The 22,027-nt window shown below is 53.8% G+C and overlaps 1 protein-coding gene across 4 annotated transcripts in view; it reads right to left on the bottom strand.

Annotated features, from left to right (window-relative positions):
* The window catches only part of SOX13 (SRY-box transcription factor 13), a 45,684-nt gene extending 24,748 nt beyond the window's left edge, over positions 1 to 20,936 (bottom strand). The window contains exon 1 of one of the 4 annotated variants that reach the window (XM_045841517.1): positions 20,356 to 20,936. Coding sequence is in view for 3 of the 4 variants with exons in the window: in XM_045841520.1 (XP_045697476.1) it covers positions 9,293 to 9,378 (86 nt within the window). In the remaining variant the exon portion in view is untranslated. Of the gene's footprint in view, positions 1 to 9,292; positions 9,427 to 20,355 lie in introns of those variants that run through there. The other 3 variants (XM_045841520.1, XM_045841515.1, XM_045841516.1) reach the window with 3 other exon arrangements.
* Positions 20,937 to 22,027: the final 1,091 nt, after the last annotated feature.

Genomic DNA, 22,027 nt, shown 5'->3' with positions numbered 1-22,027 from the left:
CCACTGTGTGAACATGTGGACTGTGGCCATCGAATTCGAAGTGAGAGAGTAGAGCAATGAATCTGCATGAAATTTTGCATTAAGCTTGAACATTCCTCTACAGAAACTATTCAGATGATTCAGAAGGCCACAGCTATGGGCAACTAGTGATTGGCATCTTCATCAGGACAATGCACCTGCTCATGCATCATGTCTCCTGCAGCTTTTTGGTGAAACATCAAATCACCCAAGTGACTCAGCCTCCCTTACAGCCCTGATTTGGCACCCTGTGACTTCTGGCTTTTCCCAAAACTAAAATCACCTTTGAAAAAGAGGAGATTTCAGACTGTCGATGAGATTCAGGAAAATACGATGGGACAGCTGATGGTGACAGGGAGAACTGCGTGAGGTCCCAAGGTGCCTACTTCGAAGGGGACTGAGGCGTCATTGTCCTACACACAATGTTTCTTGTATCTTGTATCTTCTTCAATAATAGCTCTATTCTTCATATGACGTGGCTGGATACCTTGTGGACAGACTTCGTAAAATGGAATATTAGTCTTTAAAAAGGAAGGCAATTGTGACATATGCAACAACATGGATGAGCCTCAAAAGCACTATGCTAAGTAAAATAAGCCAAACACAAAAGGGCTAATGTTTCAGGATTCCATTTTAGCAGGTAGTTAAATCCACTGGGACAGAAAGTAGAACAGGGGTTACAGGGGCCATGAGAAGGGGGCAAGGGGGAGCTGCCTGCTGAATGGGCACAGAGCTCTGGTTTGGGATGAGGCAGTGTTCTGGAGATGGACGCTGCGATGTTTGCACAACATGTGAACGTACTTAATGCCACTGAACTGTGCACTTAAAAACGGTCAAAGTGGTAATGTTACACGCATTTACCACAATGAAAAAAAGGCTGGAGAACATGAAACTGCTAATAATTTGCACTTTCACGGCACCTTTAATCTTGCAGATGGGCAGAGGTGAGAGCATAAACATAGCGTCACAGACTGGGGACGAATGTCAGACCGGGCATGAGGGAGAGCGGCAGGCCATGCTCACAAAGCTATATAATTAACATCACTAATTGAAGCGTCTAGAAAAGGCCAGAGCCAGACGGTGCCAGACCTGCCCCGCTAGCTAGAAGGCCTTCCCTCCAACCCTCCCTCCCTCACCTCTAGGAACGATGAAAGGCTCCCACCTGCCTCGCAGAGACAAGGTGTGCTTAGGATCCCTCAGCAGGGAGGTAAAGGGATCTGGGGCAGGAAGATAGGGATAGAGGAAGAGATTTAGTCTTCTCTTAAAATCAGTTCCTCAGCTTTCCCGGAAATCCTCTCTTCAAATGTTCTTCTTCGGGTGCTGGTTTCAAGGAAAGCACCGGTTCCAGAACAGGTGTGCACCCCCACCCGCCACCATCTTGCAGACGACTCTGGGTGAGCTACCTTCCTGCTCTGGGCCTCTCTCGAGGTTTACTCCTGGTGTCCCCGCCATCTAGAGAGGACACAGTGACAACCGTCCAAAGGGAAGCTCTACATCAGAAGGTCGGTGCTAATAGAGGGGGTGACTGGGGTGGCGGCCCCCTGGGGAGAGAACGGAGGAAACAAGCAGCCTCCCCAGTTTGCGGAGACTCTCCCACTTCATCCCTCTCCTCCTCGGAAAATGACAAGCTGGTACCAAAGTCTCACTCAGCCCTAAGGTTCGTTTCCATGTTCTTCTACTGGTAAAGGTTACCCGACACACGTCACGGGGTTTCCAGTGTCTCTGAGAGCTGCCCAAGCTCCGCGGCACCACTCAATGATGATGCAGTTCTATAAACACTGTCACATGAATAAATAAAAGTGAAAAATTAGGGGAGAAAGAGTGCAGGCCACACGGATGGCAGGCCACCACCAGGACCCTTAGGGATTTCCTATGGAAACCAAAGCCACCAGCATCTTTGTCCAAAGAGGAAGACAGATGAGTGTCCCCTCCCCCGTCCCTGCCTCCCCAGGCCCTCCCTCTGCCCCCTTGGGTTATTAGAGGCTCTATGCCCCTCCCCCCACAGCCTACTGCCCTGACCCAGGGGATGGGGGTCAGTGATGGGGTCACTGGAGGCGCCAGCTCAAAACCAGCTCTGTCGCTTAAGGAGGAATTTAACCCTCTTTCTGCCAGCTCGTAACTACCCACACTAACAGACCTACCTGTGTGGAGGGGGAAATGACAGAGAGGGTCTGGCTGGGCCGGGGCGAGGATTCTGAGTGCAAGGTGGAAATAAACACTGGATTTGGAGGCAGAATGTCTGAGTTTGAGCCCTAGTCCTGCCACAAACTCAGTCTTAATTCTCTGAGCCCAGGTTTTCCTATCGGTACGGTGGGAAAATACACAGGACCGGACTGCGGGGAGCCTTCACACAGTCGGGCAAATGTCACAGCATTTTGTGCACTTACTAGAAGGTTGGTTTATAAAGCCCTATCCGTGGGGGAGGGGTTTGGATCTGGGACACACCCCCACCTTCCCAGCTCTCAGTTTTTCAATTTGCACGTGGAACAAATTCTTTCCTCTACCCCCAGAGATAAGTCTGTAAGTGAGAGAGGCACCACAGCCTTTGATGCTGCGAAAGAAATACAGGTGCTGCTAAGCCCCTGCTCTCCACCTTCAGGATGCAGCCAAACCGGCTGAAAGATACTGACACCTCCTGCCATTTGCCGTTTGATTGCCACACACTGAGCACTTCACAGAGACCTTCAGCAGTGACAAAACCCATTTTACAGATGAGGCAACTGAAGTCAACGTGCAAAGGCAGACTCCCACTTAAGATCTGCCTGACCCCAAGCTCATAACCACAGCACAAGCATCTGAGAAAAGAGGCTGCCAAGCCCAATTAACTCTCTCACTGTGGGTTTGGGGCCAAAAGGGCAGCCTTCACTTCCTGTCTGGCTCCTGCAGGCAGCTCCTGAGCACCCAGAGTCCAAAGATTAGTGAAAGGCTGTCAATTACTATGGATTATTAAAATTCACCAGCAGTTAGGTTTTGTGAATGTGGTAGTTTCTGCCTGCAAAGTGGTCCCAACTACAAGTGAATTTCACCGGTTTTGCAAAAATCCACCCTGCGTGTGTAGAACTACCCCCCTCAGTGACCAGTGTGAGGGGCCACACTGGGCAAAGAACAAAAGGCAGTGTGCTGGGAGCCAGAGTCATTTTGTACACGTGGCAATGCTCTGCCAGTGTACAAGCTAGTGTGAGAGAACACGGTGTGCCCCCTTCCTGGGCTCCTCCCCAGCACCAGCACCAAGAGTCCCTTCCCCAGCCCACCCCAAACCACAACCCCATGCTTGCTCCAGCTCCTGGGACACTTGGAGAGCAGGTCCCACCCTTGTTTCTTCGAGGGAATGCTTCACTCCGGGGACAGAATAACCACAGCAAGAGTAATGGCACCAAACACCTGGAGGAGAGCCCCATGTGCCGACGCTGTCTGAACACTTTCCATGTAATCCTTTTTATTTATTCCTCCCAACATGCAGGCCTGACTGTTGACGGCACTTTACAGTGGAAGAAGCTGAAGCACAGAGAGGCTAAGTAACTTGGCCAGGGCCACACAGCACATTCACGGGTTGTGTCTGAAGAAGGAGTACTGTACGAGCCTGGGGAGATATGGCTGACAGCCTGCCCCCCCCTCCCAGTCTGAACGGGTGCTCGCCCTCCTTCCCCAGGTCTACAGAGGCCATACTTATGACTTGAGGGAGGGGGCCACCCCACACCCAGGCAGGCCCCAGGGGAGCCACATCATCCGCACCCCAACACACACCCAACAACCACCAGAATGGCCACAACACTAAATACCAGCTCCCACTTATTGGAGCCCCCTATGCTCCAGGCCCTGTGCTAAGCGTGGTGATATGTACACCACTTCACTGAAGCCTTTCCACCTTGTGGGGAATTATTCTTTTCCACTCCGCCGGTGAGAAAACTGGCCTATAAGCAAGCTCTGGTATTTGCCAGAAATCACACAGCTTAGCAGAAACAAAGCCAGCACTCAAACGTGGCTCTGTCTGAGTCCACCTCGCCCCCAATCTCCTGACCCAACGCTGCAGCGGCCGACCCGTCACCATCGGTCCTGGCAACGGGGCCAACTCGGCTGAAAGCCTTGCTCCCACAATGCAACTCCGTCTCCTAGGATTTTGTCTCACCTCCCCAGACAGATCACAGCTTCCCCTAGGACAAGGTCTGGTCCCTCCGCAGCCTCACCCAGCAGACTCACATAGTGAGGGCTTGGTAAAGCTTGTCCATTCCCTAGCTCTTCTGTCCAAAACATATCAAACCACTGCCTTCTTAAGACACCTAGAGATGACTCTTCCTCAATCCTGAACAATATAAATTTGCCCATTCATTGAGAAATGGCACATGCTGGGTTTCCCAGGAAGCTGGCCACACTGTCACTAGGGCCCCAGCAGGACCGAAGCCAACAGCAGCACGGGTCAGGGCAGACAGGGAAAAGGAACAGCCCCACCGCCCAGGGCTGCCAACACGGCCTCACACCCTGGGGGCCAGGGGCCCTGGAAGGGAAGGGAAAGATATCTCAATTACCAGACTGTTTGGAATGATTTTTTTAAATCCTCACCAGAGGTCATCTTTTCATTACTTTTTAGAGAGAAACATCAATGGGAGAAAGAAGCATCAATTGGTTGCCTCCCGTACACGCCTAGACCAGGGTCGTACATACCCAGACCGGAGAACAAACCTAGGTTATGTACCCTGACTGGGAATCAAACTCCTGACCTTTCAGTTATGGGCCGACGCTCCAACCAACTGAGCCACACCAGCCAAGGCACTGGCGTGACTTGTCACAGAACAATGAGAGAGAAATTTCAGCCGGAATGAATGTTCTGAAAGTTCTCTGAAACATCTCTGAGTTCATCCTTTCATGAATCCCTGGCTAGAGCCCTGAGCCAGCCAGGGAGGAGGCTGTCGACCCGACAACAGAGGACAAGTACCCGCCTCAGGACTGAGTGGCCATCAGCTGTGTGAGGATAATAAGAGGATAATCATCCAAACCGCACAGCTGGAGACCAGTGCCATCCCTCACTGTCCAGCATCCCTCTCCCCCACACATACGCACACTCTCTCTGCCCTGGCTCTTCCCGGAGCCTCACAGATAGACGCTCCTCCTCCGGGGAGACTGCCCTTCCCAATGGCACCAAGCTTGGAGACCTGTTGGACTGTGGGATTGGATCACTTTAAGAGGCTCACCCTCCTAAGGCAGACTGGGACTCTCCCAGCCTGGAGGCCGAGTCCAGGGGACCAGGCATCACCAACCTTAACCATGAGAAATCCCCCCACTCCCTAAAGAAAGGCTAACGCAGCTACATCTATCCCAAGCCAAACAATCGGGAAGAGAATGAGGGGAAAACAAGGGAAGAATGAAGCCAACTTACGTAAGGGGTGGATGGAAGAAGGGGACTTGCTTCCAGGAACGGGGACTGGTGACAAGCCCAGGGAAGTGCGAAGGCCAGCCTGGTTGAGGGGGCAACGCAGGTGCTGCGCCCGCCCTCTCCATTGTCGTCCGGGACCCCCACACACAACCTGGCACACACACAGCCCAGGCACCGCAGAGCTCTATCTCCTGCCCCAATCTAAAAGCCACGGAGCTAAGTTCCACCAGCTCAGCACTTCTGCAGAAAGGGGTTGTTTCACTGGCGCGCCGCTCTCTCTACACAGCTGGTGGTCATCTTGCCTGCCCCCCCCCTTCCGGGATCCTCTCACGCACAGCTGCTCTACTTTCATTGTAGGGGTCTTCCCGGGCCCTGACATCTCAACAAATGTGACAGCGACTCTGGTCCAAAGATCAGCGCCCTGACTCCATTTCACAGAGGAAAATCTGGAGCCCGAGGCCCAGGAGGCGTATGGGTGAGAGTGAGTCCACTCACCCTGCATACAAGAGCCATTTGGGCTCACTCAGGGATGCCACACTGTCCGGAAGCGCGTCTCCCCACACAGAGCTGGGCTCAAATCGGCCCAGAACCAAAACTGTCCCCTAGCACAAGCCAGACACCACAGAGTCAATCATAAAATTGTTGACCTGTCCTCTTTCCTGTTCAGCCACTCGCCATGGCCCCTAAGAGTCTCCCCAATACTGGAGAACAGAATGTGCTTGGCTGGAGACCTGGACATCATAAATTGTTGTTAATAACAGATTCTTAATCTGGAAAACAAAATAATAGAAAGCCTGGCCCTTCCTTTCTGCTCCTCTGATTCCCAACATTATGTCCTACAAGACCAAGAGGAGAAAGAAATGCCTCCCTCTGGCCATAGTAAGAGAGGGAAATGGATTCCTACCACCCCAGGACCCCCAGGGGCCCCCTTTTCCTCCAGCCTTGCCAGTCAGGAGCACAAAACCCAGGCCCCAAGGAGCAACTTCCGTCTCTAATTTCACTTTTTCCTCACGTTCGTTAAGCACCTGCTAAGTGCCAAGCACTGTGTACCTGCATGCGAAGGCTCCTGGTCCCCCTCAAATGGGACAGGAAACAAGAGCCAGAAGCAGCCATCTTCACAAAGAACAACAGTATAAAAGGCAACTCTAAATATGCCTGGAGATAGATTATAAAACTATGGTCAGTGTATTGGTTATATGCAAATTATATGTAAATATGTACATAGACCTTTAAAAAAATCCAAGTGTCACTGCTGCTCCTTCTGCCTCTCTCTCACTCAGGGCTACCTAGGAAGCTACCTGCCCACCCACCAGGGCATCCCAGAGTACTGCCCCGGCTGCATCTCCCAGCACTCCCCTGTGCACCAAGTCTCTCCATGGCCTCACCGCACCTCACCTCACAGCCACCTGAAAAACCTGAGGGCAGAGGAGGAAGAGAAACGGAGATGTGCCCATGCCGGGCACGGCCAAGGTGGCAAATGAGGGAGAGGAGAATGGTGACCTCTGCCCAGGCAAATACCCTTCTGACCTGGTCTCGGGATGGGCTCCCTATGAATGTCTGGAGACCCAATGGGCTTCAGGCCTTCTTCGATGCCCCTAACCTTTCCCGTCACCAATTCCTCAAACCCAGTAGCAGAAGGCCAGGACCACTGCAGCAAATCCCAGAGCGGGTTTCCACTTGTTCAGCTCAGGACCGGACACACCAGGTGGGACAAGCTCATCCCTGCAGACCCACAGCCAGTGTGGGATGAGGAAGCCCCACCACCTGCCCCATTTTCATGAGGCCCCATTTCCAGATCTCAGTCTGCTCACCCACAAAACGGGCAGTCAGATACTTTCAGCCTTCCTGACTGGTCTCTCGAGGCACCCCAAGGTAAGCCACTCGGAGGCAGACGCACCAGAGAAGGCGCTGCCAAGCGCAGAGGCAGGATGGCGGCACAGTGTCTGACTACACATCTGGGGTTTGAAACTGCTACAGAAGTGACCAGGGTGGCTCTAATTATCCACATCTGGGTCTAATGCCACAGCAGCACAGCGTTCTCGGCTCATCCCATTGGGGTCATGATGGGCCTTCCCAGCGTGCAGATGGGAAAAGGAGGTTCCAAGAGGCCAAGTGTCGGGCCTGAGGACACAGAAGCCAAAGCTAGACTGGGCCTTGGTCTCCTCCCATCTGCCGGCCCTCAGACACCAGCACTACAGTCACAGGAAGAGGTCAGAAGGCCCCTGAAGGGCTTCAGCCTGTGGGAAACGGGGCCCCACTGCCTGACGCACAGGGGGCAGCCCTAGGCTGGAATCACTGCCACGGCCACTGCGAAGTCAGCTCCTCCACTTCAGTCCAGCAGGCCCGGTGCTGCCCGGGAAGGCCAACGTCTGGCTCCTCTGGTCCCGGGCTTCTCGGCCTGACTGAGCTACCCATGACCCATTGCCGGTTTGAACGGAAGGAAGAGACTCAGTGTTGTTTCCACTGTACAGATACAGAGACTGAGCCCCAAGGAGGGCTCTGACGTGGGCGGCACGGAAGCGCGGCCCTCACGGCTCCACTCACTGGGCGAGCGAGCATCGGCCCTCTGCCCGCCTCTCTCTGAGGCTCAGTCTCCCGGCCCCTGGGGAGACCCCGTCCTGCGGCTCCAAGAAATAAGGTAAATGGCCCAATATTGAGATTCAAAATCCAAAAGCTTCAAATTCAGAACTTTCTGACTGTAAAACTCGATGGTGTTTTCACTAAACAATCCTGCTTCTCTATAAATTGACGAATATTCCAGAGTGAGACTGAGTTTTTCATGTGTACTGGTGTGGGGGGGAGGTCCGCTGTGTGAGGACCAAAACTGGCAGGGCACCCTACACCCTGCAGCGAGCTGGGATGAGCCTGAAGGCTTTTGCCTGGCCCCGGCGCACCCCCCACCTCAGCCGGGGTCCTCCCAAGTCTGCAGCACAGGTACAAACACGCACCTTCACCCCCCTGGGCTCTGGCTCACAGAGCGCCCCTACCGAGAAGGCCCATCCTCCGTTCTCACTCCAAGCCCAGCGCCGGCGCCCCTGCCTGCACAAATCACTCTCCAGCAGAGTGGTCCCAGCACAGGTGACTGACTGCTCCTCCGGGGCGTTCTAGAGCCTTTGGACAGCCTGGTCTCTAGTACTTGACTAGACTGCAATTGGTTTCTACCTGTCTCCTTCCCAGGCTCTGGCTGGAGTCCCTGATACTCTGAGACAGGGACAATAACAGTGGCCTTCTCTTATATAGTCCTTACTATAAAACTGGCATCACACCAGGCATCTCTTCACACATTTAATGAGCTCAACAGCCCCACCAGGCAGCGACCGTTATCACCCTCATGTTACAGATGAGGAAACTGAGACTTGGGTTACGTTACCTGTAAGAGGCATCGGCTCCAGAACCTACCAGTCCGTGCTGGAACTGCACTACTTTTTCCTTGCCTCCCCCAGCCTGGATACTGTGCTTGGCATCTGGTAGGTGCTCAGTAAAGGTTTGTCTCATAAGGCGGTATGGAGGGAGGGTGGTGTTGCCACACCCCAGCCACCTCCATGCCCGAACCCTACCTGGAACCCCTTGGCCCAAGTCTCCCTACGTGTCACCCAACCTTCCATCACTCCTGACAGTCTGTGCTTTTTTCCTCCCAAAAGCACCAGGTGCCCTTCCCATGTCCCCAGCATTTCTTCCTCTGTGCCCTGCAGGGGTGAGGAGTCCTGCAGGCTTTCCAGCGGGAAACAGACTTACTGTGGCCTCATGAGGGTGGGGCTAGTGCAGCCACTCTCCCCTCCCCCTTCCCGCACCCGGTCAGGACTAGTTTCACCTCGCACCAAGAAAGAAAAAACAAGCACCAAGAGGCAGGGGGAGTCTGGAGGTCAGCATCTGCCCATCCCTCACTCCCAGCGCCCCCTGGCTGACCTGACCACTGGTCTTGGGCTGGGAGGCAGGGGGCTGCTCCCTGGGCCAAGGAGGAGCAGCAGACAAGAGGTCCTTTGTGTCTGCATGCTCCTGAGACACCTGTTCTGCCTCCTGCCTTCAGCCTCCCTCCTGGCCAGCCTGTGTGCGGCCTTGTTTATCCTGCAGCCCTGGCAGCCAGGCCCAGCCTGCTCCCAGCGTGGGGCTCCGGGGCTCCGGCAGCCCCTGCCAGCACCTGCCCAATCCTGGCAGCCCAGGAGTCTGCCGGCCAAGCACAATCACCCTGCTGTTGACACAGTTGTTGATTTTTCGGGAGAGCAGGGAGGGGCAAGAGGGGAGGAGAAAAGCAGCAAAGGCATTTATCACCAGCCTGGTTAATTTGCAGTTGGCCCTGGCAATCCTGAAATCCACCCCCTGCCCTGCAACCCTCCTCTCCACGGCTGCCAGAAAGAGGCTTGGGCTTCCAATACCTGGGCTGCTTGGGCCTCACACTGCACTGCACCACCTGAACCTGCAGCACTACACCACAGGCGGCCAGCACACACCCCGTGCATATTAGCATACCCCAAAACCCATGTTCCCCTGGGCTGGCACACACACCTCATAGCTGAACAAGGTCTCTAGGTGCCAGGAGTCCCTAGCCACCCTGCCTTGAATGCCCCACACCCACCCCAAAGTCAAGAGACCCAGGTGGGGCCCCTGGGAGATGAGGATCTGCCCTTAAAACTTTCTCCTCTGACTTATTCTTGCCAAGCTAGCTCCTCATTCTCTAGGTCTTTATGTTTCCTCTTACAGGGAGCCTTCCTTGACTGCCCAAATCTGGTCGTGGTGCTCCTCTTGGGTCCTCCTGAAGCACTCTGCCCTGCACCTCCCTTCCTTCAGTTTCTCAGTCAGTATCTAATCGATTATTTACTGCTCTTTATCTTCCTCAAAACTGTGTAAGGGCCATGCTGGACTCATGACCCCAGTGCAGCAGGGCCCAGCCTCGAGGCAGGAGCTTCCTAAGTACATCCTGAGTGGACGGGCGAACTGAGCAGGGCCCCCGCCCGCCCAAACATCCACTCCACCTCTGCACCTTCCCACTCTGCCAATCACCTCGTGGGTTAGTAAGGCCCCACGGCTAGTTAAAAGGCTAATGTGCTTCAGGAGTTACCTGTTAATTTGTCACCAGCACAAGAGCTTAGATTGGTAAATCCAATTAGCCAGTTATCTCCTCAGATACTGAGGAGCAGGGTCCTGAAGGGTAGGGATGAGTGAGTTTTCTCGGGGGTGGAGGGGGAGATAGGAAGGTTGAAGATAAGCAAAAGGTCCTGGAGGAGGGGCTGCTGTCAGGCGAGGCAGCAGCCTGCTCTCCTCCCCATTGGTCCGGTCAGTCTTTCCTGCCCTGTGCCAAACCCACCAGCCTTCACCGGGGAATCATGAAGTCCCTCGTACAACACCTGTGGCCAACTATCCAACCAGGACTCTGCCTCCACAGGGAAGGTCATGATGGTCCAACTCCAGACCCTCTCTAAACTGTCCGACACACCCACACTTGCACACAAGCCCTCCCCTCAATGCTGGCTCCAAGCTCTGTGTCAATCAATGCCCGGAAAGGGGTGACCAATAGCCAAAATCACCTCCAGATTGAGGGTGTCACGTAGAGGAGTATGGCTATCAGGCCAGGTAGTGGAAGAGAAGAGAACTTACATTATGAAAACCATAGGTCCCGCCCTGGCTGGTGTGGCTCAGTGGGCTAAGCTCTGGCCTGTGAACTTAAAGGTCAATGGTTCACCGCTTTGATTCCCAGTCTGGGCACATGCCCGGATTGCTGGCCAGGTCCCCTGTTGGGGGCATGTGAGGTGTTTCTCACATCAATGTTTCTCTCTCTTTCTCCCTCCCTTCACCTCTCTCTAAAAATAAATAGATAAAATCTGAAACAAAACAAAACCCATAAGCCCCAACCTCACACCTGTCAGAACAGACGACAAATAACAAGTGTGAAGGAGGGTACAGGGAAGAGAACTCTCATACACTGCTGGTGAGAATAGAAACCAGTGCAGCAACTATGGAAAACAACACGGAAGTTCCTCAAAAGATTAAAAATGGAACTACAGTATGACCTGGCAATTTCACTTCTGGGTATTTATCCTCCAAAAATGAAAACGCTAATTCGAAAAGACATATGTACATGCACCCATATGTTCATTACTGTAGCTTATTTACTATAGCCAAAATATGGAAGTTACCTAGGTATCCATCAACAGATGACTGGATAAAGGCGTGGTACATATATACAATGTAGTATCAGCCATAAAAAGACTGAAATCTTGGCATCTGTGACAACATGGATGGACCTAGAAGACATGCTAAGTGAAAGTCCGACAGAAAAAGACAAACACTGTGTAATTTCACTTGTAGGGAGTGGGCAAAAGTAGGCTTGCAGCTGTTCATAGGGAAAATAATACGGTAATTAATAAATAATACTACACAAAAATAATCTGTTTCATGTGCTCACAACTGTAAACCTACCTGTGCCCACCCTATAGGTAGACTCTAAACAAAATAAATGAATAAACAAATGAAACGGAAACAGACTCACAGGCATGGAGAACAAACTGATGGGTGCCAGAGAGGGGCTGGGGGTTGCACGAACTAAGAAGACTAAGGAGCACAAACTTCCAGCCACTTTATGTGAGCCCTGGCACGCGGCGTGCCGCAGGAGGAGCCTACTCGATGACACAACTTGGCCTGATGACAAGGGTTCCCGCGCTCAGTGGGGCGGCCACTCTGTAAGGTATGCAAGCATTGAATCACTAGGTTGTGCACACGGAACTAATGTACCATACATCAAATATAATTAAAAATAAAATTTTTTAAAATTAAAAAACAAACATGGCAACAGCAAGATACAACCATTAGCCCCTGATGCTCTGGGCCGGTTCCAACAGGGCCATCGTGGACAGCTGTGCAGCCTGGGCCCTGCCCGACTTGAAGAGCCTAGTTCACCTGGGTTTATACACTTACACAGTAACTCTCTGGAAGCCAGCGGTCAAGCTCATCCCTTTACCTCCTCGGGTACCGAAGAGAAAGCCCTCCTGCTACATACCCACTTACCCGGGGCCCGATGTGACACAAATCCCCGTCCTCTTTCCTCTGACCCTGCTTCCTGGCTAGGGCACCTGTGAATGAAGGCTGCGCCCATCTCCCCAAGAAGAGAGGCCCCCCTCCCTGCCCCACCAGCCCCAGCTTGGAGACCCCACGGACCGGACCGCTAATTCCCCACCAGTCCTCTCTCTCTCTGGCCCCTCACCCTGGCCAGACTGCCACACTGTCCACTGCGGGTGTGAGGGGTGACCGTGGTTCCAGGCTTACAGTGACAGGGGGAGGAAGCTGAGCTGGAAAGAGAAGGGAGGGTAGGGAGGGTAGGCAGGTGCCTGACTGCCTGCTGCTCTCCTCATAGGCTGGGAGTGGAACCCCGACTGTGTGGGTCCAGAGGTTCCGGGGAGTGGAGCTCAGGGAAGGGGATGAGAAGAGGGCCTCCTCTGCCTCTCCTCAGCAAGGCCCTCTGCCTGGCTCTTTCTCGCCTCCCAGTTCACGTTCCCCTTTCCTTCTCCGTCTAACGTCCCCACTGTGCCCCCACCCTGGACTCTGAGGCATTGCTTGTCCCCCCAGGGGCCAGGTGGGGGCTGACTCAGCCCCCACCTGGCTGCCCACACCTACACTTTCGAAGGCACACACAGACGCTCGCTCCACCAGGCAAGAGAAAGGGAGCCAGGCAGGCTGAGAAATGGCAGGGGCTGGAGGGCCACTCCCTTCTGCTTTCAACAGCTCCCTATTCATTCCCCACTCCCCTCGCCCCACCTGCCCCTGAGAGCCTGGTTGTACTGCTCACAGGCTGCCTTCCAGCCCCTCCCCACCAATCTTTTATTCGCCCTTCCTTCCCCACCCCACCTCACCCCTCCAGGGACAGGCCTGGAACCAAAGCCTCACAGGGATGGGCAAATGACTTGGGCCCCTTCAAAAGGGAGGTGAGGGGCAAGGTTTCAAGAGAGCTTCACACCCCATACACCGAATCAGAAAACTTTTCTCACTTTCCACTCTGAGGGCGCAGGACCTGCCTTGTGTGGCCCCTGCCTTGTGTGGCCCGGCAAAAGTTAATTCTCTGGAGTCAGCGTGAGGGCAGCTGAGGGTATCAGAGCCAAAGCAGGAGGCCTCAGGGGCCTGGGTACCTGGGCCACCCACCCCAGCCCAGGCCCCACAGGGCCCACCCCAATGTCTTCTTTTCAGGGTACTGGTCCTGTCTTGCAGGCTTCTTCGCACACTTCCGCCATCACCACTCCTGCCGGGGACCTTTCTTTTTGCAGAATATTCTAGTGTTGGTCAAGCCTTGACTCTTTTTGGTCTTCCAGAGAGTAAACTGATGACTACTTTTTCTGTTTCACTGGCTGGCGATTCTACATATATTCTAAATCCTTTCCAGTTTAACTACAATTACAAAAGTATGACATTGTTGGACTGCTTTTGGAAACTACAGAAATAAGAAAATAAATATGAACCAACAAAAGCTGCTGGTCCAGGGCAAGTCACCCAGCTCTGGGGAGTCTGCCCGCTCCACCCTGATCTCCCAGCCACCCGCCCTCACCTGAGACTTGCAAGGAAACTCCGCAACCCTGGCTGCCCTTCCAGATGGCTGGCCCTGGACCCCCATGGCCCCATGGCATCCACCTCTGCCCCAACTCAGTACCGGGTCTGGGACTGCCCAGGGGCCCTCTAGCAGTGCCAAGCAACTGGACCAGCCCCAGAATCCCTGCCCCCTTTGTGGAGGGGCAGGAGGGGGCTGGGATCAGGCCTCTGGGAACCAGTTCTCACCCCATCCTGTTCCACAGGCTGCACATTCCATTCTGAGTCAAGCAGGGGCGGGGATGGGGGAGGTAAGGCGAAGGGAGGAGACCAGCCTGGCCTCCTCTGGGGCGGATCCCCCAGGGAGCTCCAGGCCTGGCAGGGATCAGACCTAAACCAGCAGGGGAAGGGGGCCAAGGGTTCCTGCCCAGTCTGTGGCCCCTTCCCATTCTCCTTCCTCTCCTCAAGTCTAAACACTTAAATTCAGCCAACTCTGGACATCTCCCCAGAAGACACAGAGGGGTCAAAGTAGGGGGAGGGGCGGGTAACACTAAGTCCCTCCCCTCACCCCGACCATAGTCCCCTAGGCTGCTTATAGGGCTTCATGCCAAGGCCCTGTAAATGCTAAGGCCACTTCTCTGGGGAGGGGAATCTGAATGCTGTGTTGTGTATCAAGGGCAAGGGAATGGAATTCAGATTTCAGTGCCTGTGTCAGGCTTCCCAGAGTGACAGAAAGCACCCCTACCCGCCTGTCCCCTGGCCCCTACCCCATAAAACATTTCTGGCTGGAACCCTCAACCTTTGGCTACAGATCTCAGCCCCTGCTGCCCTCCTAGTCTGTCCCCATGTGCACACTTGGGTTGAGATGACGAGTCACACACAGCACATCCCGGCTGTGCCCAGGCCTTGGGTTTGCTCACAGGTGACCCGGACACCTCCTGCTCCCCGCACAGCCGCTCCACCCACTGGCGCTGTTCCATTTCCGGATCCATCCAGACGCTCCCTTTCAGCACCAGCCAGGAGCGAGCAAGGAAGTCCTGCGGCCCCTCCCGAATATGGCAGGTCACAGGGCCGGAGGTGTGTTCAGGGTGGGAGAGACCAGAACACCCCTAGAGTAGCAGATGGAAACTGTGGACCACGCAGGGTGGACAGAAACCTTTTTGTGGGGGAGCCACGAGGGCCGTCATCGTCAAGAGGCCCGAACAAAGATGGACACGTGGGTATCTGGGCTACCTCTGTGGCGCTCAGGCTGAACTGAACGCCCCACCCCGCCCCACCCCACCCTTAGAAGGGAACTACCCTGTCACTGTTGCTCAGAGAAAGTATTTGATTTTTTAAAAGAAACAGCGTGGCCCCTGACCAGGGAAGCTGGCAGAGTCTGAGGATGGCCCTGCTGAGCTGGCCTGTAACGAATCTCCCAATTAGCTCTTTCCCTGGGGCTAGAAGAAAGACCAGTCAGAATGGGGTTGCCCTGACAAAGACTCCCACCCAGGGCATGTCTTCCTGTTGCAACAGAGAGACTGCAGGACTCATGAAAGTGGTCTTCACAGCCCCTGGTTCCCTGCCTAGTAATAGGCACTGTGACGGTCTACCTGGACTACCTGGGTAACACATCCCAGTTCCAGGAAGGGGGCCAGTGAAAGGTAAGGATCACAGCTAGTTCCGGCAGGAGTGAGCCCTCTTAAGCAAACACTGAGCACAAAAATAATTCCCATTCAAAGCACGATTTACTGTGGGCATGGCCTGGCCTTCCCAGCAGAGTCCTTTGCAAACACTCAGCTTCACCCCTGAATGTGGCTGGGGGAGGGCACACAGGCACAGCTGTGTCTGAATTCACCTTTGGCTTCCTAGACCTCCTCAGGGAGCTGCCCAAAAAGGGCGAATCTCAAAGCCGCCCGCCCCGCCCCCCCAGCCAGGAGAGGACAAAACCTTTATAGAGTCAAGTGTAGCCCAAACACACACTTATCTGGCAACAGCAAATCCTAGACCCTTACCACTCGTGGAGGCCTACTGCAGCCATGAGCCAAGAGCTGACATGAGCCTTTGAGTTCTAAGAGGCAGGGCTTCCCGTTGGTATTGTCCCATTTCACCAACGGGAAAACGGAAGCTCAGAGATTCTGTATTGCACATGCCCCACCCAGCTCTAAATCCTTTGCACTTTATACATCAGTTGCCCTAAATCCACTAATTATCAAAGTAGCAAAATATTCAGGAGGGGCCCCTAGCCCACCAACACTACTAGGCGTTAAAATGGGGCTAAGGGTGTAGCTGACACCTGAGACACTTCTAAAGCCAAGGCAGCATCGGAAATGGTCCTTCACCATTGCTATTCCCACACTCCTGATTACAAAGTCTGAGTGGGGGTGAATGCCCTCTCTAGGCAAGAGCAGAGCATAATGTCAGACAATGGTGTATTAGCGAGACCTGCTGGCTCTTCCTCCAAAACAAGCTCCTGCTGGCCTACCCTAATCCAAGGCATCATCTCAATCCAGAGGCAGGCTCCCTCCTAGCAGGCGTCTCTGCTTCTGTCCTTGCACACCTTCGAGCTATCCTCTACTTGGCAGTTGAAGCCATCTTTTTTTTTTTTTACATTTTTTTTTCACTTATAAAAGCAGTTTGGGACCACTGTATAAGATCAGAAAAATCAACAGAAGACACAAAAGGAAGTAAAAATCACCATTATGTCCAGTATCTAGAATGCACCTCTGCAGATTGGCAGCCTTCTAGTTTTCTTTCTATGTGTGCACGATGCATGGGTGTACGTAGAATTATCTCTGCAAAACTGAAACCATAACTATATACTTTTACATTTTCCATCATGCAGTTTCCAGGTTATAAACTATTCTTTTTTAACTGCATGTTCGCTTTGAGGTTCGGGGGGTTTGGTACAGTTGGTGCGTGCACACGGCACCACAGTCAGAGAGCACAGAGGAGTTTGCAGCTAAAACACCATCTAGCCTCCACCCCACCCCTCAGGCACCATCTCCCTCCCCTGGGGCAACTCTGATGACCACATCTTATGCACCAAATAATCTATTAAAACCATAAATCAGATCATGTCACTCCCCTACTTAAAACTCTCCAATGGCTTCTGGTTGCCCTGGCTGTCAAATCCAGGCTCCTCACCCCTCAGGCCTGCCAGACCCCTGTGACCAGGCTCTGCCCTTCTTAGATTTCTCTAGTCTCCCCTGTAGCCACACTGCTGTTGCAGACCCGGTTCTGGTCTCAGCAATTTTTCTTTTTAATTTTTTTTAATTTATTGACATCCGAAAAAGAGAGAAAGGAGAAGAGAGAAAAAGAAAAACATCTATTTGTTTTTCCACTAATTTGAGCATTCATTGGTTGCTTCATGTATTCACCCTGACGGGGGATCGAACTAGCAACTTCGTCATATTGAGACAACACTCTAACCAATGAAGAACCCGGCTAAGGCCACCTCGGTGATTTTTTTCAATTGCTGGACTTTCTTCAAAGTTTTGTGCCACTGGCTACTTTTCATCCTTTAGGCCTCACTGAGCTCTCCTCTCCCCAGGGCAGCTTTCACTGGCCTCTCAATCTAGGGCTACCCCTGCCCACTCTCCACACACATATTCTCTATGATATCACCCTGTTACGTTTCTTTCATATATTTCATGTATTTCTTTCATATCACAAAGGTTCTAATATTGTCCTGGTTACTGATTTCAAGTTACTCATTGCCTATTGCCTCCAACTAGGAAGAAGGATCCCTAAAGGCAGGCATACTTACTACCTGTCTGTCCACCCCTGAAGTCCCATTGGCACACACAGGTATTCAAAAATTTCTATGAAAAGAATGAGTGTGGGTGACTGAATTGGCTGGTTCTCATCACAAAATGCACACTTGCAGGTCTCCGAGCACCAAGAACCAAGCTCCCGGCCATCCTCCCTCATGTCTGGGGTGGAAGTTAGAGGCTCAGTCAGAGAAAGGAGAGGAGCCCATTGTATGAGACAGTGTGGGTGGCCAGCAGCAGCCTCCTCTTCCCCCCACCCCCATCACCCAGTTCAGAGTCCAGAATCAGATAAGGAGCTGTGATAAACCCAAATTCCTAGAAAATACTCTACATGACAGTGGAAAGTTGGAGGTGAGACTGTGGCCCATCATATGCCCCAAATCCCACATCCACCCTACCCAGGCAGCTGGGATATTCCAGGTTCCCAAGTGAGCCCCAGCAACAGGCAACACAGAGCTGCCTTCTCCAGAACAGCCCGGCCTGCCACCTGACTCTTCCCTGGGGCCCCAGATACCTGTGCTGCTTTCTTCAGAAATTCACGAAGCCCAGGAGACACAAATGCACATCCAATCCATGAGCCAGCAGCCCATGCCCTGTACTCAGGGGACACCCTGTGGAGACACTTCCTTCCTGGGGCCTGATTTCCACTGAGAACACTGCAGTGGGGCCAACATTGATTTTTTTTTAAGAGGGAATGAAGTGACTTTCACAAAAAAATATGAAGGAAGAGAGGGAGAGAGGAAGGGGGGCAAGAAAGATAAAAGACTTAACAAGATGGAATCAGACAAGGCATAGGGAGGATTTAACAAGCCAAAAACAGGAAAGGATGGGATATGTGAGGTTTCTTCCTTCCCAGAAGAAGACAATTACTATAACTGATTAAATGTGCACAATCCCGAAGTGCTCTTCTGAACTCTGTACAAGGTCATGGTAGTAATAATGACAAGAACAGCTAACATTTCCCCAGCACTTACTATATACCAGGCACTGTTCCGTGACCTTCACTTTGTTAAAATCCTCAAGACAACCCTATGAGGTAGGTACTGTTCATATTAAACCCATTTTAAAGACGCGCAAATTGAGGCACAGAACAGCAAGGTTAAATTACCGAAGATAATACTGCCAGTGGCTATCCCTAGGATCAAACTCCACGGGCTGTGGCTCTTATCGACCAAGTTATACTTGGCTTTCAGTGGTCCTGTTAGAGGGGTCCCTACCCTGCTGGAGTTCCTGCGTTCCCAACCACTATCACTTAACTAATTATTAGGTAGCAGTTTCAAAGAGTGTGGATAATTCTGCCCATTTTGCGTAAGGGAAAATGTAGAGAAGTTAAAGCACTCGCCAGAGCTCACGTTGGTGGGAAATTAGGACCAAGATGTGTTGAATCCCAGCATCTAGAGCGCCGCTTCCTCAGGGCGCCCAGTGGATGCCAGGGTCCCTGGAAAACCCCTCCCAGAGCCGCAGCATCTTCTCTGGCTGTCTTTTGCTAACCCCCTTGACCAGCACCGAGGAGTCCTGCCCGGAAATTCCCATAGAGTCAAAGCAAACTTCCCAGGAAAACTCCCCTGCTTCCTCCTAGCCCCTGTGGCGGAGGCGGCTGCCAAGAGCGCCGCTGGAGTCCTTGCAGCTGCCGTCCACCCTCCAGGGCGGGAGTCGCCGCTCGTGCGCTGGGGTCCTCCCGGAAAAGTCCGGGGCTGGAGTTCAAAATTCACTTCCCGCCCAAGGACAGCTCGCCGCGGCCCCGCCCGGGACTCTCCGGCCACCCCCACAGCCCTGCCAACCTCCAACCCCTAGATCCAGTGAAGTAATGGAGCAGCTGTGCGGCTGTGTCTTGCAGCTGGAGACCCCGCGGGCAATCCCCGCGCGTCTCCGGACTCGAGGCAGTGTGTGAGTGCGTGTGCGTGAAGCAGAGAGAGTGAGTGAATTGAGTGTGAGTGTCTGTAAGAAGCACTGTGTGTGTGTGTTTACGTACGGAACGCGCGATGTGGGAAAACAATGGCGAACCGCTGGGAACAGAGCGACTAGCCCCCCGCCCCCCACCTCTCTACCCCTAGGCACAATTTGCTCTTTCGGCGAAATCTGGATGAAAAGGTTCACCCCCGACAACCCAGGCGGGAGGTGGGGGTCCTTAGGAGACTAGGTGGGAGGTGGGAGGGGGTGAGACGCGAGCAGCCAGAACAGAAAACAAACAGGATGCAGCGCCCGGCTAGTCGGTAGGGGAACCGACCTGGAGGGGGTAGTAAGGGTGGCTTTGGCTGGAGCCCCGCACCCCACACACCTGGGCGGGGCGAGGGGATCTCAGTCTCCAGGCCGGCCCCCGAGTACCACATGGAGCGCGCACAGGTTGCTTTGGCTTCCCGCTGGGAAATCCTTGAAATGGGAGAATGTGAAAGACCTGGTGCCGGCCGGCCGGCCAGGAGCGGGCGTGGGGACCCGGTCAGCTCGGCCCGCGCCGGGTGCACAGGCACGGACATACGCAGCCACCCACGGCCCCACCAGACGGCTACTCCTCTCCACAAGGACCCTGCCTCTACCCCCGAGGAGCCCCAACCGGCCAGCGTTACTGGGGTCAGGTGGGGGTCCGTCCTTCCTCGGAAAACTTTGCAAAGGATGTAAACTAGCAGAGATGAGAGCTGGCGTGTGCCCGGAACGGTGGGGGCGCGAGTGTCAAACTTCCGAGGGCGAGGAGGGGACGCAAAGGGGAGCACTTACTACTCAGCCGAGCGCTGGGCTCTGGGCTCGCGGCTCCACGATCCTGCTGCTGCTCCGGCCGGCCTCGAGCTGGCGGTCCCGGCTTCCCGCTCACATGCCCCGCCACGCAGCTCTCGGGAGCTGGGCGGGGAGGGGCACGCCCCCCGCCGTCGGCCAGGGACTCGCTCCGGACTCCGGGCCGACCGGGTGCGCGCCCAGCAACCGGCAGCAGTCCCGGGCGGAGCCCTCCGCGAGCCAGGCCGCTCTTTGCCCTCTGCCCTCTACCCTCTACCCTCTGCCCTCTGTTGCGGCCGTCTCCGTGCCTTCCGCGGTCCTGCCCCGGACTTGCACGGACACGGCGCGGGCCCTCGGATCCGCTCTCCGGCTCCCCTGCTCCGGCTCCGCGCCCTCCGCTCGGTCCGGATCCGGGCCTCTGCGACTGACCGCTGCGTCCGGCTTCAGACCCGGCCGCCGCTCCCGGGCGGATGCCAGGATCCGGCACTCACACACTTCAGTTCCTAGCCGGGACTGGGAGCCGGGCGCTCACGGCTCGCGGCTGCGAGGCGACCCTACAGCCTCAGAGGAGAAAAGAGGGAGGGAGACAGAGCGGGCAGGGGGAGGAGGAGGGAGGAAGGGTGGGGAGATGGAGGAGGAGGGAGGGACGGAGAGTTCCCTCCTCCTCCCTGCAGCCAGGTCCATCCTGGCATCAACAGCTGGAAACCTTTGGTGGAAAGGAGAGAGCTGAGGCTCCTGAGCGTGAGGGTGGACGGGGGCGGAGAGAATAAAGACGTGGATTCTGCCCACTCCCACTGCCCAGGAATAAGGGTCTCTACAGAGACTCGGCTCCTTAGGGCAAGACCCAAGAAGTTGTCCATCCAACTCCCAGCCTCCTAACCCCATCAGACAGATAGGCTCGATTTAGGGTTTTTAAAACCACCATTTCAAAATCTCTCTTAGGAACTTGATTCCACCTGCATCTAGACAGCTTCCTGATGTTTCAGACCAGTCCCTAATCTTGCCATTTTTAAATAGCAAACAAATTCTTTTTTTCTCCCTGTTCTACACGGAGGGGTCCCCTGCCCTTTCCAGATTCCCACTTTGTGAAGGAGACAGAGGAGTGAACATATAATTACAGTGAAGTGCAAGAGTGCTGAGGTCCTAAAGTTGGAGCATCTTTCTCCAGTGCACCAAAAGTTCACAGGTTCGATTCTCCTTCAGTGCACATACCTAGGTTGCAGGTTTGGTCCCCAGTGGGAGCTCCTAGGGAGGCAACCAATCAATGTTTCTCTTTCTCTCTCCCTTTCCCTCTCTCTAAAATCAATAACTGTATCCTCTGGCCAGGATTTTTTTTTAAGACTGCTGAGATCAGGCAAGTACAAGGGGCATGGGGCCCACCAAAGTCACTAGGGTGTGGTCTTTCGGGGAAGATGTCAGGTGGAGTGGGTCTTGGAAGGACCTGTAGGAGTAGAGGAGGTTAAAGGAGTGGCAATTGTGGAATTGCAAATAATATGCCCACAATGTAGGGGACCAGGCTTTCAGCAGGTGATGGTCGGTTGGGTACAGAGAACTTTTTCTTAAGATTTTCTTTATTGGGTGTGGGTGGAGGTGGGAGAAGGTGTAAGAGGGATAAATGGTAATGGAAGAAATACAATAGAGTGTAAAGAAAATATTTTATTTATTTTTAGAGAGAGGG

This window comes from Phyllostomus hastatus, unplaced genomic scaffold (assembly GCF_019186645.2).
Source record: "Phyllostomus hastatus isolate PE091 unplaced genomic scaffold, TTU_PhHast_1.1 phas_contig_36, whole genome shotgun sequence".
Classification (NCBI taxonomy): domain Eukaryota; kingdom Metazoa; phylum Chordata; class Mammalia; order Chiroptera; family Phyllostomidae; genus Phyllostomus; species Phyllostomus hastatus.
The sequence above is the reverse complement of the archived record's forward strand: the minus strand, read 5'-3'. Positions and strand labels throughout refer to the sequence as shown.